Raw genomic sequence first — 17,650 nt, 5'->3', positions numbered from 1 at the left:
CTCAAAAATAATTGCTAACAGTTGTGAGATTGCTTCAGCTAATTCCTTAAGTGTCCTAGCATGCATTTCATAAAACCCTGCTGTCTTGAATATGTCCAAATAATCTAAATATTCTTGAACATTTTTTCCTCTTCTGGCCTGTGTTCCTTCCCCCTTGTTAATATTAATTGTATTGAGTATCTGGTCACTATTAAGCTTTTAATTGAAAACTGAAGCAAAAAAGGTATTAAACACCTCAACCTTCTTGATGTCATCAGTAAGGCTAAGATTTTGTCATGGATTTTTTTTTTTTTTTTTTTTTAGTAAAAGTCAGACAGGTCATGGGCAATAAAGAAAATTCACGGAAGCCCGTGACCTGTCCCTGACTTTTACTAAAAATATCCATGACAAAATGAGGAGCTATGGGGACCCCAGCTCAGAGCTCCTGGGGGCTCAGAGCTCCAGGGTCCCGTGCCACCAGCGGCTCAGAGCTGTGGGGTCCACCAGCGGCTCACAGCTCCAGGGGCCCCTGCTGCTCACTGTGCTTGCTGTTTAACACTGTGATTAAAACTTTAATCACGATTAATTTTTTAAATCACGTGACAGCCCTAGTTATTAACTCTTTCCCTGCTAAGCAGAGGGCCTATACTTTCCTTTGTCTTTTTTCTTGTTCCTAATGTATTTAAAAAAAACTCTTCTTCTTGCCTTTTCTTTCTCTTGCTAAGGGTAACACATTTTGTTCCTTAGCCTTTCTGATTTTGTCCCTACATTCTTGTGCTGTTCTTTTATACTCCTTGTTAGCATTTTTGTTCATGTTTATACTATTTTAGAATTCCTTTTTGATTTTTAGGTCATTAAGAGCTCTTGTTGAAGCAATGTTGACCTCTTCCTGTTCTTCCTGTCTTTCCTTTGCATTGGAATAGTTTGCAGTTTTGCCTTTAATATTCTTGCCATGAGAAACTGCCAGCTCACCTGAACTCCTTTTTCCCTTAGATTTTTCTTCCATGGGACCCTACCTACCAGTTCGCTGTGTCTGTCAGTCTGCCTGTTTGAAGTCCATTATCCTTATTCTGCTGCTCTTACTCATTCCTTTTCTTAGAATCATGGAAATCTATCATTTCATGGTCACTTTCACCCAAATTGCCTTCCACCTTCAGATTTGTTACCAATTCCCCCTTGTTGGTCACAATCAAGGCTGAAATGGCAGTCCCCTTGGTTTCTTCCTCCACTTTCTGAAACAAAAAGTTGTCCCCAATACAGTCCAAGAACTTTTTGGAAATTTTATGTTTTGTTATCAGGTGTTGTGTTTTGGATATTTCTGTTTGTCCTAGAAATACCACTGCTGCCGCCTCCCTCCTTGTTTGGTGCTCTGGAGTAGATCCCAACCATGACATGTAGATATATTTTTTTACCCCTTTTATTTTTACCCAGAGACTTTCAACTGGTCTGCCTCTCAATTCCTTCTGGACCTCTGAACAAGTGTATATATTCTTGATGTAAAATGCAACACCTCTTCCCTTTTTATCCTGCCTGTCCTTCCTGAACAAGCCATAACCCTCTATGCCAATATTCAAGTCATAGAACTTATCCCACCAAGTCTCTGTGATGCCAATTAAATTACAATTTATTTTACAAACTAATGCTCCAGTTCCTGTTTATTACCCATACTCCTTGCATTCGTGTATAGACATCTAAGATGTTAAGCAGTTTCCCCCACTGATTTCCTTTTTATTGCTCCTGTGACCGTATTGTAATGTTCAATGTCACCCCAAACAACTATCCCTCTGTTTAGACCACTTTTTTATGCTTACCTGTGGACTTTTGTCACCTGCCCACTTTGAACCTAGTTTAAAGCCCTGCTGACTAGATTGGCAAGTCAGTGTGCGACTTCTTGGTCAGGTGGACCCCATCTGTTTCCAGCAAACCGCTTCTTCCTGGAACAGCGGCCCATAGTTGAGGAAGCAGAAGCCCTGCTTTCACACCATCTCCAGGATGCATATGGCCCTTCCTGCTTCATGTCAAGGGCATAAAAGGGCAAAGCGCACCAACCACCATTCAGTTGTTTTAATTGAAATAACTTCAATATTTTTAAAAGTTACTAGGTTTTGTGAGAAATGTATTAAAATATATCTCCCATGATATTTGGCACTATAAGAACTTTAATGTGATTTCAAAGTTCTTTACAGAAGTGGATAATGCTATCCCCATTTTGCAGGAAGTAAAACTGGTACAACAAGATTAACTTGTGCAAGATTACACAATGAACAAGTAGTCCACTTGTCTGTCTTCAGTTTTGTAGGGGAGGTTAGTTGCACAGATTAAATGTCAAGGTAACATCAGAGTACTTAGGATGCTTAAAATCTTACTGAAAATTAGAACTTCTTTTTTTACTTCTCTTGAATTTTGGATATAATTTTTGTGGAAAAATCACTTTTTGGTCAGGTTTTGACTTTTTTTTTTAGGAAAACTGGGAGTTCTGGATATGAGAGAGTAAATTTCCTAATTTTCTATCTTTAATAGTACGGTCTCTTGCCGGACTTCTTTAATTATGCCCAGCCCCCCTTTAGATCTATTGATAGACTGATTACCGGTAATTGTTTGAATCTGTTTGATTTCTCTAATGTGTCCAAGTCTGTGTGTGTTTGCATGCTATGTTTACAGATAATTTACACAGTAGGGCTTTAAGTCAAAAAGTAACTGACTGTATTATAAGATTTTCTGTACCTTTTCTTCCTGCTTTGAAAAGTGTCTTATTAGTGTGGAGCTGGCACTGATATGAAACCATTTCAACTGAGTATGTAAAACATGTGAAATGTAGTCTTGGTGAGAGTTAATTAAAATTAGGGCATGGCATTTTTATATGGCAGGCAGTATAAATAGTTATTAATTTGCCTCCTTATTCCTTCACCATTTGATGATGATTTTTGTCTTTAGCTGTAGTGTAATCAAACTCTAAAAACATAATTATGCACCTATTCTTTTCTTTGATTTTGATAAACTAATCTGGAAATAGTAACTCATCTGCAGTTGTCATGTAAATCTCACAGATTACAGCATAAGGAATTTTTATAAAATGAGGGTCTTGTCATGACCCAAGCCAGCAGATATTCCTTCACAACTATAGCACTCACCAAATTTTGAAAAGAAATTCTTCCAACTTTAACTAGTAGACCAAGTACTCCATTTTTGGACTCAGCTTATCTCCTTTCAACCTCTAACCCTGTGACTTCCTGTTGTGATGAATTTTCATCCTACTTGATAACACTGAATAAATTTGACAGCCTTTCAGCCAGGGTTCAATCCTTTAACATTTATGTACAACCCTTAAGGGAATAATATGACGGTATGGGCTGCACTATCAATAATACATTGAAGACACACCGATTGGAGCCTGAATAAAGAGCAGCTGGTTTAAAATGGAACCTAGAAAGGCCTAAGTGAGGTAAGAGGAGGCAAGTCCTCAGTGAGATGGAAAATGCTACAACTCTCCTCAGTCAAGAGCAAATGTCTTTTGGGAGTTCTGCTGGACTTGTTAAGGACTATAGAGAAAGCAGCAGTCACTGGAGGGGCCTCTCTTTACTTCCAGCAAACAAAAAGGCTCAGTACATGCCTGGGAGACACAATAAAAACAGCCACAGTGGTTAGAATTCATTCCCTGTTGGCTGGACTATTGCAACTTTTTCTACTTTGGTCTAGATAAGAAACTTAAAGAAGCTGCAACTAATGCACAACACAGCTATCTGTATCCTTAGCTAAATGTACCACATCAGTGCTCCACAACCTGTGCTACATCTCTTGGATTTTTTTTATAAGAAAACAATAGGAAAATGCAAAAATAAAGGTGGATAAGCAATATTTCTGGACAACCTAATAAATATGATTGATAAAAACAGATTGCCATGGCCATATGTGAAATAACGGGACACACAACCTTTTTATATATGGTGAAAATTTACTGCAAATTTAACATTCACTTTAGCTAATCTCATAGAACGATAGGGTTAGAACGTACCGCATGTAGTTTAACCCCCTGCCAACATGCAGGATTTGTTGTGTCTAAACCAGTGGTGGGCAACCTGCGGTTTGTTGGCCACATGCTGCCCATGAGGGTAATCTGATTGCGGGCCATGAGACATTTTGCTGAGGTTCACTGTCCACAGACACAGCCCCCCGCCACTTCCTGCAGCTCCCATTGGCCGAGAACGGCGAACTGCGGCCACTGGGAGCGTGTTGGTTTGCATTCCATCCCTTTGATCATCTTTGTCACTCGTCTCTGGATCCTTTGCAGTTTCTCTACATCCTTTCTATGCATTGGTGACCAAAATTGGATAACAGTACTCCAGCTGAGGCCTAAACAGCGCCAAATAGAGCAGTACTATCACCTCTTGTGACTTCCATGCTATGCCTCTGTTAATGAAACCTAAAATTACGTTTGCTGTCTTTGCAGCAGTGGTGCATTGCTGACTCATGTTGAGGTTGTGATCCACCACAGCTCCAAAATCCTTCTCAGCAGTTATGCTGCCACGCCAATTTTTCCCCATTCTTTGTTTGTGCGTTTGGTTTTTCTTCCCTAAGTATAGAACCTTACATTTGCCTTTGTTGAATTTTCATTTTGTTATCTATAGCCCAGTTTTCGGATTTATGAGGATCCCTCTGAATTTTAGCTCTATCCTTCAAAGTATTGCTGCTCCCCCCTCCCAAGCTTCCTGCTCAACACTTTTTGCTGTGGTCTGCAATATTCCATTGATTTAATGCCTCACTTAGGTCTCAATCAATAAGGCTGTTTGCTGCATGTGGTGCAATATGTTACCAGTGATGTTGAGGAAAAAAATGCCATGAGTACTAGTTCCTGTAGTGAGCTGCTTGGGTTTTTTAATTGATCAGAGTCTCCTAGACTAGGGAATTATATACATCATCCAGTGTGAGATGCTGATAAAGAGCTCACTGAAACTGATCATACTCTAAATAGTGATTCTCAACGAGGGGACGTGTACCCCTGGAGACGCACACAGGTCTTCCAGGGGGTACATCAATTCATCTAGGTATTAGCCTAGATTTACAATAGGCTACATAAAAAGCACTAGTGAAGTCATTACGAACTAAAATTTCATACAGACAATGACTTGTTTATACTGCTCTATATACTATACACTGAACTGTAAGCACAATATTTATATTCCAGTTGATTTATTTTCTAATTAGATGGTAAAAACGAGAACGTAAGCAATTTTTCAGTAATAGTGTGCTGTGATACTTTGTATTTTTATGTCTGATTTTGTAAGCAAGTAGTTTTTAAGTGAGGTGAAACCTGGGGGTACGCAAGACAAATTGGACTCCTGAAAGGGGTACAGTAGTTTGGAAAGGTTGAGAACCACTCAGGACCGGCTCCAGGGTTTTTGCCGCCCCAAGTGATAAAGACTTCTCTCCTCTTCAGTGAAAACTTTCATTCCCTTCATTTGTTGGTGCAGGAAAACCGCTGGTCTCTTGATTTCAAACTTTTCAGTGAGACATGGCAAGGTTTGGGATTTGTGTAGATTTCGACTATCTACATTAGTGGTAGACGATGGAGATACTTTTTCAACCTTTCGTACCAAATGGGCACCAAGTGGAGAGTGGGCTGTGATGACTGCTCTAGCACATCTGATGCTTCTTTGAAGAGCTTCAGGAACTATATTAAGATGTTCAAGGGCTTGTGGTCAATGCTATCAATGAGCTGAGTATCCCCCTTTTCTGTAAAAATGTCTTATATTCTGTCCCACTGCTCCTCGATTGTCTTAAGTTTGAGTAGCTTGCTGTTCCATCATGTCTCTACATCTCCTTTCAGAGACTTTTGTAGTCTGCTTTGAAGTCCAGATCTCCTGAAGTAAGTAATGAGGTTTTGGCTTGTGTGTATCGGTTGGTTTACTGCTTCCTCTTTCTGGTTTCCCGGTTTGGTAATGTGCTCAAGTATGGTATTATAATGTGTGCTGAATGAGAAAGCTATACCGACTTACTTTGCAGAAGCATCTGCCTCCCTTTCCAACTGACCTGATACGGCAATATTGAAGTTGGGTGAAGTTTCCTGAATTGCTTGGCTGCTTAATTGTGGCGATAGGAGCATGGGGATTTTTGCAGCCTGTCTTCATTTATCACCTTCCTTTTCTATGTATATGGCGGAGTGGGGGCGGAGTGAATATTTAGTCTCTATGGGGAGGCAGACTTCGCTGTGTGTGTTGGTCTATATCACATTTCTCTCTTTTTGGGGGAGGAGGACTTCGTGTCTCTTGGAAGTACACGCAGGAATTTCATTATATTTGCATCCAATCCACGAACTGCAAACATGCTGACCAATACAACTGTATCCATGGATGTAAAGCCGATATCCATGGATTTGCAGGGTTCTAGCTATTTGTCCAGGGATTTCTGGGAGCTAGGGATCAAGTTCCCACGATGCCACTTTCTCTGTCCCTTAATATAATGCTTTCCCCATTTATTTTTTTTAAACTCCCACAGTCTCGTGCACCTTTTTTCCTTCTTGGTCTCTTTGGCAGAAACATGGGCCCAGTAGAGCTCAGTGCAATTATCATGAGCATTGCTAATGCAGGACGTACGCTTCTTGTATGTTTGAAGAACTTGAAGGAGTACTACTACAACAGGGAGTGTGATGAGGAAGATGCAGAGCAAGGTTCCTTCGGGCATTCATGGAGCAGCTGCAGTTGGTGGATTGCTGCTTCTGGGCCTGAGAAATGAGCACTGATTGGTGGGATTGCATCATAATGCATATTTGAGAAGACCAGCAGTAGCTGCAAAATTTTCAGACGCAAAAGCCCACTTTCTGGATCTGTGCACCAAACTTATCTCAGACCTTCAGTTCAGGCACGCCAAAATGAGCTGCATTGATATTGGAGAAATGAGTGGCAATCACGCCCTGGAAGTTTGTAATACCAGATTGCTATCGGTCAGTGGGGAAATCAGTTTGGAGTTGGTAAATCCACAGTGGGGGCCTGTGTCATCCAAGCATGTAGGGCCATTAAGTGCCTCCTGCTACACAGGGCTATGACTCTTGGTAACGTACAGAGAATAGTGGATAGATTTGCAGCATTGGGGTTCCAAAACCATGGTGGAGCAATAGATGGCACACATATCTCTATTCTGGCATCAGCCCACCTAGCTATTCAGTACAACAAAGGGATATTTTTTTTATAGTTATGCCAGCAATAGTAGTTCACCAAGGATGCTTCACTGATATTAATGTGGGCTAGTTATGGAAGGGACGTGATGCTTGCATTTTTAAGAACACACAGCTTTTCAAAGAGCTGCATGCAGGAATAGTCTTCCCCAACTGGTGCATTACCTTTTGCAATGTTGGAAATGCCAATAGTGGCTCTGGGGAACCAGCCTACTCCTTGCTCCCCTGGCTCATGAAACCATACATTGGGCCACCTTGACATTACCAAAGAAAGATTCAACTTTTGGCTCCGCAGGTGCAAAAGAGCTGTGCTTTTGGTAGATTGAAGGGTCGCTGGCATAGTTTACTCAGTCTGGATGAGATCCAGTTTAGTATCAGCCAGCTGGTTTATTGGAATAGACTAGAGAGTTTTTCTTTACTCTGTCAAACTTCCATCATAGGAGCTAGCAGCTTGTTGGAATCTGCTGCTGTTTGTTTCCTGTCCACTCCTGGGACTAGTTATGATGGTCTCTTTAGCTGCTGGGACTCTGCCGCCATCCTTCTCTCCATCTCTTTGCTGGATACTTGAAGCTTCTGAAGGAGCGGGGCGGGGGAGGGATTCTCTTCACAACACCAAGCTGGGAGTTTGTCACCAGCAGCTGCCTGGCATAGCTGCAGCTTCTCTTATGTTCTATTATTGGTAACCCTCTTCCAGAGCACAGTGTGTACTAAAAAATTCAAACAGAGACTCATTAATTCCAAAACTTGTTCTAAAATTTAACTACAAAATTTATTTGAGCAAAACTCAGATTAGGTATTAACTCTTGTGGGCCATTAAAATGTGCAAAAATGCAAAGGACCAAAGGGTTACCTGTACTTTAAAAGGCACATTTAAAGGTCAATTTAAAAATCAGGCTTCAACCTAATTTTTTTTGCTTACTGATACCTGTAACTGTGACTTTTTTTTGTAATTGAGTAGAGAAAATTTTATTCCCTATTTTTCTACATTGTTCACTTTATGTATTTGACAGCACACCGTGTATTTTTTCCACACAGTAATAGGAGCGTTTAAAAAAGAAAGACAGGAAATTGTTGTGTGTAAAAACACAAAATTGGTAGAGGGATTCAAAGGCAAGTGAAATACCTGGAACTACTTTAAACACTTTTTTAAGATGATGTGATTTACAGTAAGCAATGTCCCTTTTTTGATTTCCAATTCCACTAGAAAAATCAGAGCATTTCCAGTTCACGTGATATTCCAATTCTTTCTGCTTAGATCCATGCAGATGAATGTGTATTCTTAGAAATAACATCAGTCACATAGCCAAATACAAGATATAAAAAATACTTTTTTAAAAAGGACATATACCCATTTTCCTTCGCAGATGATTTCTTATATTTGCTTTCGGATGTTAAAAAGCAAGCCTTGCACATTTGCTTACCCTTCTGCACCACAGACTCACTTTGTTAGAACATTAATCCTTTAACTGTCTGTCTTAATAATGTTTCTGGATCACCATAAACTTGTTTGAGTCTATGTGGTTATAGGGTATTAAAGCGTGTTTGTGAATCACATTTTAAAGCAAGAATAAGACTTTCTTAATCTAATTATTTGGATGATTTGTGATTCATCCAGTTTCCTCAATGGTTTCCTGATGCTGATAAGTAAGGATAAGATTTTGTCACGGAGATCAGATTCCGTGACTTTCAGAGACCCTTCGTAACATTTTCTACTTCAGCCTCGGGGCGGCAAGGCTGAAGCTGTCAAGGACCCTGAAGCTGTTTAGTTTCTCTCCTGGGTGTCGGGTGTCAGTCCCCACCCCCTATTTTTAGTAAAAACCCAGGTAATGGGCATCCATGAATTTTTGTTTGTTGCCCGCAACCTGTCCATTTCTTTTACTAAAAATAAGGGTGACAAAATCTTTACCTTACTGATGAGTTAAAGGGACAAATAATAAAAATGCAGAACAAAATAATCCTTATGTTAAGAAAATTGTTGAAGTGGCTGCAGATAGCCTGACTGGTATACCAAAAGTAAACATGTTATTTTCAACTTTTAGAAAATTGGTGCAGAGAAATTAGACATTGAAAAGAAGTTGCCCTAGAGTAATCTTTCATTGGTTTTATTTGGGAAACCATTCTACACAGTAGACTCTCTGTTTCTGAGTTGCATAACATTTTGGCTTTTTGTGTGTGTGTGTATGTATATTATACTAGAACAAGACTCCACTGTGTCTTTGTTGTTTTTAATCTCAGTTTATTTACCACCTGCTAAAAGTCATCTACAAACAGTGATGAGATTGATGGTATTCTTTCAAACTGTGTTTTTCATTATGACAAAATAAGATGAGACATTAGATTGGTCTGATCTTAATAATAGGATTTCTCCAGTCCTTCCTTGCAGGCTTTTATCAGCAATAACAATGCTGGCATTAAAATTTGGCTTCAGAACGGTCACACTCTTAGCATATGAGTAGTTCATACTTAAGTTAGAGCTGTTGTTTTGAGGCTGCCAGCAGACCAAGGCAGACTTCAATTTTATAACCATAATGGCTAGAGACTTTTTTTTATATAAAAGCTTATGCCATGTCTACATGAAATCTTGAGTTTGCGGTAAGCTGAGGTGTGAATCTAGCCTGCTGTGGACTGACTGTGTGAACCCCCCCACACCAGCAGGGTTCACACAGTCAGTCCACAGCAGGCTAGATTCACACCTCAGCTTACCGCAAACTCAAGATTTCATGTAGACATGGCATAAGTTTTTATTTAAAAAAAAAAGTCTCTAGCCATTAACAGTTTAATGCACATCAGCAGGGTCCGCAGGGACAGTTAGTCTGCAGCATGCTAGCGCAGTGTAGTTTCACATCCTGGCTTGCCATAAACTAAATGTTCATGTAGATAAGTCCTAAGATTTTTGGATCAGAAGGTGCAGCCAATAGACAAAAGTAAAAGCTCATTGAGCATACACTCAGCTTGTGTGTTTAGTCATTTTGTAATAAATAGTTTACAAAACAAAATATCCTTGCTTTTTCATTGCCTGAACCATTGTGAACATAGCTCTGTTGTGTTTATCCCTTCACTTGCTGTCAGCCCCATTAGGCTGTTCCATGCTTTTTCACAATGGCTTTTGAGTTTGTGGAGTCTCTTGGTGACATGACCAAGACCTTCAAGAGTATAGGCTTTTAAACTTGATTTCCTTGCAATATCACCATGTTGGTCACTGACAATATTCAGTGATTGAATTAGTCATAATTCTGACAAATGTTTATTCATTTTGCCTTCACTGCAAAAACCTGAAAGGATTGGGAGGTCTGCTTTAAACTCTTTATGATAGAGTTGGTTCTGAAGACCCATTTCATTAATACTGGTTTGAGGGTTTAGTACTAACAAGGTCTTTAACTCTTATCCACTCAATAAAAGTGGTCATGAATGTTTAACAAATGGAGCATTTATGTCTAAAAAGCCTCTTAGATGCAGGAAATGTCACCAGGAAAATCTGCATGATGAAATGGAAGAGATTCTCTATTTGAGCTTCCTGAAAAGGAACCAAGAGAAGTCTTCTATCTGTTCAGTTTTGGTCTCTTTGCTGTCCCTTAAACAGTCTGAACTTTCATTGAGCTGTCTCATTCCATCTGGCTGCCATCTTGGTATTTCTTTCTCCAGTATAGGACTTATCTTTGTTCATCCTACAGTCACCAGGTTTCTGAAAGGCATTGTCCATATAGTTCCTCTGACATATGAGCCACATCCAATTCTGTCATGGAATTTGACCTTGCACTAATGAGACTTACGGAGCCTTCATTTGACCTCCTGTCTGACTTTTCTTTGAACTGTCACTCTGTGAAAATGGTGTTCTTCCCAACTGTAACATCTGCATGGATGGTTAGTGAGATCCAAGCCTTGATGGCGACCCTTACCCTCACCACAGTGTTCCCTTTCACAGTTTCATAAGGATAAAGTGGTCCTACGTCCCCATCCTAAACTCCTTATTAAAGTGATCTAACTTCCATCTCCGGCTATAAATTTTTTGTATTTTTCTCTAAACCTCATTCACATCCTGAAGATATAAGGCGACACACTCTAGAATTGAAGAGAAGGCCCTTTAATTATTTAAATATTAACCATTTGTAAGTCTCCTTAAGAATTTCTGGCATGTGGGTCCAGGGGTTAGTCTGTCTCTTCAGAAGTTTGTCTGAATGGATTTAAGTAATCATACTAATTTGTTATGCCTTGATAGGAGTTCAAGCATCTGAAAATATCAGAACACACGCCACCAAGTCCAGAGGTGCCTCGATTGCATGCCTTAGTAATGTTGATTGATTGCATGCCTTAGTAGTGTTTCCATCACTGTCATTTTGTAGTCTGTTACTCCCTTGACTTTGCTTCTAGGTTCGATGCCCAATTCTGGAGAACAGTCCTGCAATCTCTATTTAGTTAATATTCTTCAGGTACCCACCTGCTTGTTCTCACAGCAGTGGGGAATCATATTAGCACTTAGCACTTCTTGAAGAAGAAACCAGGGGAATAACCGTTCTAATTATAATTCTTCAGGTAATTTGTAATTCTTCAGATTATAATTCATACTCCTCACCCACCTTCTCCATTTCTTCAGAATCTTGATATTGATTCTTGAATTAGTGGAAGGAACTGAGTGGCGTTTGTGGCCTTGTCCCCTTTTCAATCTTCAGATTTTGGCAGGTCACATCAGGGTGTTTGCGCATGTGATTTCATCAGCTAAAATTTATAAATTAGTGCTCTAGGGAACTGTCTTCTAAAAATGGGTTTCCATAGAGGCAGTCATCTTGAAGAACCACACTTACTGACTTCGCCCAGAGAGATCTGTATCTTGCAGAATCCATCTTCTGAATTTGCCAATGCTGGATTTACAGCATTAAGAGGCTCTGAGAATAAGTTGCATGAACATAACTATCTGGTGTCTACAACTTTTAGACTAGTTGATTTAATAATAGTCCATAAGATTTGAGATGTGTTGGGTGGTAGTACTGTCGCTTGATTTCTGGCAGATGTCAGCTTCAGATGTAGAAGGAAGCTTGGAGTTGAGGGCAAGGGGAAAGTTGATTAATACTTTCATGTATACCACTGCGAACAAAAAACTTTACTCCATGTGGGTTCAGATGTACAAAGGTCACCTAAACTCCATTTCCCAAAAATAACCCTGTCCTGTTCAGATCATATAGCTGCACTCAGCAACATTCTCTCTTGGTGTTTCCTTTATAAATCACTTTTCTGGTGTTTATAACCCACCCATAAAGAGAGGTGCACCATTTTTTCTCACTTCAGCATTCTGAAAAGTTACATTTGAGCCCATAACTTGGATACATTGTCAATTACACATTTAATTTTTATTAAAACATGTATACATCACCTCTTTATTTAAAAGTATATATAATTATCAAGCTTGCTGTGACTCTGTAAAAGTTTATCCAATAACAATTTACATCTTGTTTTTAGACTTGCCTACATTTAGAAGAAGTTGAAGGTTTGACATTTGAGACAAAATGTTTAATGAACACAAAACTCATATTAATTTATATTAATGTTAAAACCACACAAATTAGTGTAAAATGAGATTGTCCCACATCTGATTAATGTTACAAATAGGGTGTCTTGTCAGCAAAATAGTGACTACCGCATGGTAACTACTGGTATTTTTATGCCATTTGCAGGGGAAAGAGCTAACTGTTATACTATAAAATCCCTTGGAAACTTTGGAGTTAATGTTAAGTGGTGTGGGAGAGGTGGGGAAAATTAGAGTGGGAATAAAATGTTAACCACAGATTAATTTAATTTGAGACATTTCATATTTACCTAATTCCCTTCATGGAATGAATGATAGCTTTTATTATTCAGCTTTAAATTGTTAGTTTTGTTGTTAAATGCTACATTTTGATATATGAAGAAACTTAATTTTTATTACTAGAAATCCTAACCATATTATTTGTTGTCTGATACAATTAATTACCTATTTTCAGTTCCTAATAAGCAATTAACTGTACATTAAACAATTAATGATATGTCTGGGATTTCTAGTGATGATAAACCTGGCATACAGTAAGAATAATGTTTTTTCATGTTACTATCCAACAATGTAAGAAATTTGAACTTGATTTCTACTCCTAAGCCTCTAGCTTCCTGAAAATCAATACATCATTCATTGACCCTTCTGATTAAATCAGAAGTGGCATTAAGTGTCTGAAAAAGACCCCATTACTCATCTAGAATCATGCTACAGTGTATTGTCCATAAGGGTAAGGAATAAAATGGGGGAAAATGGGGATTTAATTTAGGGCTCCAGCAGGGACACTCATCTTGTGCCTTTTCCTCCAAGAATTTTGCATTTTTCAATAATAGTTGACTTTGGTAATTTCCCCCTAAATACTAAGCTTTGTTTTTTTATAAATCCTTGCAAATGAGATTTGGGCTTTGGCCTATGGTATGCATCTGTTGTAAGGTCTTTGAATTGTGTTTGTTACTGCTTATGTTTTAACTCAAAACATTGCTAACTTGGGTCTCTGGTTCTGCAAACACATTTGTGCTTAACACAATGCATGTGAACAGTCTTAATTGAAGGCAATAGAACTATTCATGTGTATAAAATTAAAATCTGTTAGTGTTTGTAGGCTTAGGCCTTTATCAACACTTGCTTTCAGTTGTAAATGTTTTGTGGTATCTTTAAAAATTCTGATATGTACTCCCTTTTGTGGTTTCGTTCTTGCCCTTACAACTGCTGCTTGCTGTCAAATAATTTTTTTTTAATATGTACAAGCTGTTCATTAGAATCAGGATCTGTTTTTGTGGGGAAACTCTTGAATCAGGTATTCAAACACATTTTACAAAGCTAAGTGATTAAAAAACTGCCTAACTTTTATTACTTTCAATTAACTTATAGGCAGAAGCAAGGCTTGCAGCCAAACGGGCTGCTCGAGCAGAAGCAAGAGACATACGTATGAGAGAACTGGAGCGACAACAGAAAGAGGTAATGTCAATTTTGCTATGCTTTATTATTTTGTACTAAACTTCTTAATGAATTGCCTTGTATTATGTTTCTTAAGAAAAGCTTTATTTATATTTTTCAGTATAGTATAGCCATATGTCAGCATTTCCTGAATAGGGTAGCCATTGCTATAGCTTTTTCCAGTGTACTGTTGGAAGTCAAATGACTAACTTGCTCCATTCCTGTCTCTGCACATGCGTGGATAGCACTGCATGTATGTAGTCATATTAAAATGTTAATTTTAAACTTCATTAATAACAAAGAATACTAAAGGAAAAAGGGGATCAGCTATTTAAATATGACTGTAACACTTTTGTTTACGATACAACTATAAAAATACCTTTTGAAACTTATGTCTTTTCTAATTTGGCATGGGACTCCAGTTGTTGGAATGTTTTTGTAATAAACAGTTTTGTATAATATAACTTGAACAAATGCAATAAATTAATTGCTTAAAAACAAAACTGCTCAAAGACCTAAACTGACCTAAATGTTTTCCTTTGAAAATGGACTGTTGTCCTTTTAACTTGGTAATTTATTTTCAGTAAACAGCACATAGCACAACAGCAACATGCAAAAGCCAGTGCCCATATAACTAACTCTGAATATACAAGAAGGCTATTTTAATGCTTTCATTAAAGGAACATCTTTAATTTGAAATCCAGACAATTTTATAAAACGAATTTAAAAAAAAACATTAAAATACTAAACCTACCCCTGTGTCAGCTGATACTTCATATTGTTTTACAAGGACATTTTCTTGGGTTTTTAGATGTTTTTTTTCTCTCTACTGTTGCTGTGGAAAACCTATGCCGTAAGCAGCGGTATCTGAGTGATTGCACCCAAAATGCTGTCAATTGTTCAAAGTAAACTGAAATAGAGAAAATATTTTTTCTCTAATCTTATTTATAATATTCCTGGTTGTTACTTGTAAAAATAATTCGCAGTTCTCTCTGAATTTTTTCCCAAGTTGACGGTATTCTGTTTAAACATGAAAAGAACAAATCTACAACCATGGTACCTGGCTGAGTAATCTGTACAAGAGGGTTTGGACATAAGATAAAACAGTGCATTGAAAAGTTTTTTTAACAAGACTCCATGTTTAGGATGAAAAAATGAAAAACACTAATGGGTATCATGGGAGCACTAGTTAAAACTGATACATAGACTGTGGTGAAATGTATACAGAAATCTGCCTTTTCACTTAGCGTTCTTGTGGGATTGTATGCCTCTTGGCTCCAATGAAGTGAATTGGAGTTTTCCCTTTGACTGCAACAGAACCGGATTTCATTCCTCCCTGTCTGTCTGTTAAACAATAAACACACTAGTTAGTTCTGAAGACTATTCTGATATTCTTTCATTTATAATAATAAAAATGACATTCACTTGAAATGAGTGAATTAAAAAATGGCAGTCTCTCTCAAATTCTTCCATAGAGTTGTGAGAATTTGACAATTTGGTGTGATGGTATGGAGTAAAATCAAGGCAGAACTTCTTGAGGAACTTCTTTTGTATTTCACTTTAATTATTCTAAATTACCTAAAATAAATTTACAGATCTCATATATTCTGTGGACAATTACATGTGATTTTGAATTGTAAATTGTAAAGATGATGTAATCTCTATGATGCCTGTTCTGTATTAATTTTTTTTAAACATTTTGTAGTTTTCTCATCGCTCATATGATAGAAAATGGGGACGTATCCAAAAGTGGATGGTAGGCCAGGACTGCCTGTTGTGCATGTTGTTTACACTTGCAGAACTAACATAGACTTGGAGGGGAATACATTTACTAATGGTTTGCAAAGTGTGAACACATTTTATGACTGATGGAAAAAAATCCTTACATAAGGTCACATATAGGACACTGTACAGAGGCAAAAAACATTGGAAGTGTGCCATTTTCTCTTTCACAGTGAGTTTGTTTAAAGTTTATACAATTACATTCAGAATGGAATTCAAGTAGCTTTATGTTGGCAAAGGCTTATTTTTAAAATTGTAAATGTTTCTACATTAACTTACTTCCACATCTTACCTTATCTTTTTTGTAGACCTGCCTTATTCTATATTCTTCTTTGATTAGACTGGCAGGTGTTTCCTTCCACAGATAGTCCAGGCTATCTTTCAGTGGCTAATACTTTCTTTAAACAAACAAAAAGTAAATTTAAAATTGATTGTACTGTACCTTTCAACTTTTCTTTCTACCTTTAAAAATAAGAGGGGAGGGACAGGCAGAGGCAGCTTACTCTTGCATTCTGGACTCCAAACTTCCAGTTGATTCCAGTGGGACTTTGGGGTGAAAAAGAATGCAAGCCTGGTTCCTCTAAATGGGATGGCATGGAGATAAGAGTTGAATTATAGCACAGTGCTCCTCAGTCTGTTTAATTTTATTCAGCTGTATAATTAGAGAACTGTTTTCACAAATTTGTAGGCCTATCTTTGCTTTTCTAAAAGCAAAATTCAGATATGATGATTTGTTTTATGAAAAGTTCTTAATATGTAATGACCTGTATAAAGAAGATTAAAGTAAATCAGGTTCAAATATAATTTAGCAGAATGTAACTTCAAAGTATGAAAAACAGCAACATAATCAGGGATATTTTCAGCAATTCTATAGAGAAGTCTTATAGTTTTCAGAGCGTTAAATGTTCACAACTTTATGCTAACCCTTACAAATTGAGTTTATAGCCTGAAGGAATGATTTTTTCACTCCGAATTGCATGTAATCCATTTAACAAGAAAAACTGAAACATGTTCAGGCATTTAACTTTTTAATATATTTCTTTAGAATAAGAAAAAAACCCTGCAGAAAGTAAAGGTGTAAGAGCATGAACTTTGTTTTTTATTTTTGGCTTGATTGTAACCTATTAATAAAAATTGCTATGCTATTAATGTTCAAAGAGTACTTCTCCAGATGCCATGTTGATTTTTTTTCCCCAGTTTGTTACATGCTTAATAGAACTGAGATAATGCATGGGATGGGTTTTGGAGAGGAAAAGGAAGTTACCTTTATTAAGTTAGAAGAAATGTTTTTTAAAACTTTGATTAGCTTCTAAATGTCAAACAATTTTGTAGGCTAGGGATTTACTCTATTTGATTGTTGGAATATTGTAACCATATCATTTGGCTTCTATGCATTGTAGTTTCAAAGTTGATTTACAAATTAAACATCACACTGACTTCATATCCTGCTGAAATTGCAACTGAATCAGTCTAATTTTACTTTGACTTTTATCTTGTCAATCCTCCACAAACTGTTTATTTAAAAAGCAGTTATCTCAGGGTCCATGTGCTTATTATTCATTATTGTTTAATTTATTTGTTAGGGTTTGTCTTCACTGGAGAGTTAACTTGAGATATAACTCTAGTGCAACCCCACCAGGAGTCCCATCTCTATATACACAAATCCTTCAATTGAGTGTGATGCTGCTATTAACGAGAGTTGCCTAACCTATCCAGGGGTATAGACTACATTTAGAGTTAGCACAGCTCACCAGCTGCTCATACAA

The 17,650-nt window shown here is 37.7% G+C and overlaps 1 protein-coding gene across 41 annotated transcripts in view; it reads left to right on the top strand.

Moving 5' to 3' along the window:
- LRRFIP2 (LRR binding FLII interacting protein 2) overlaps positions 1-17,650 on the top strand; it is a 129,543-nt gene that overhangs the window by 13,871 nt on the left and 98,022 nt on the right. For 29 of the 41 annotated variants that reach the window (XM_065583701.1, XM_065583720.1, XM_065583718.1 and 26 more), the window contains exons 3-4: positions 14,037-14,123; positions 15,808-15,858. In XM_065583701.1, the coding sequence (XP_065439773.1) occupies positions 14,037-14,123; positions 15,808-15,858 (138 nt within the window). The remainder of the gene's footprint in view (positions 1-14,036; positions 14,124-15,807; positions 15,859-17,650) is intronic. The other 12 variants (XM_008171198.4, XM_065583710.1, XM_065583706.1 and 9 more) reach the window with 1 other exon arrangement.

The sequence above is a fragment of the Chrysemys picta genome, chromosome 2 (genome assembly GCF_011386835.1).
Source record: "Chrysemys picta bellii isolate R12L10 chromosome 2, ASM1138683v2, whole genome shotgun sequence".
Classification (NCBI taxonomy): Eukaryota; Metazoa; Chordata; order Testudines; family Emydidae; genus Chrysemys; species Chrysemys picta.
Note: the sequence above shows the minus strand (reverse complement) of the source record. Positions and strands in the feature narration are given on the sequence as shown.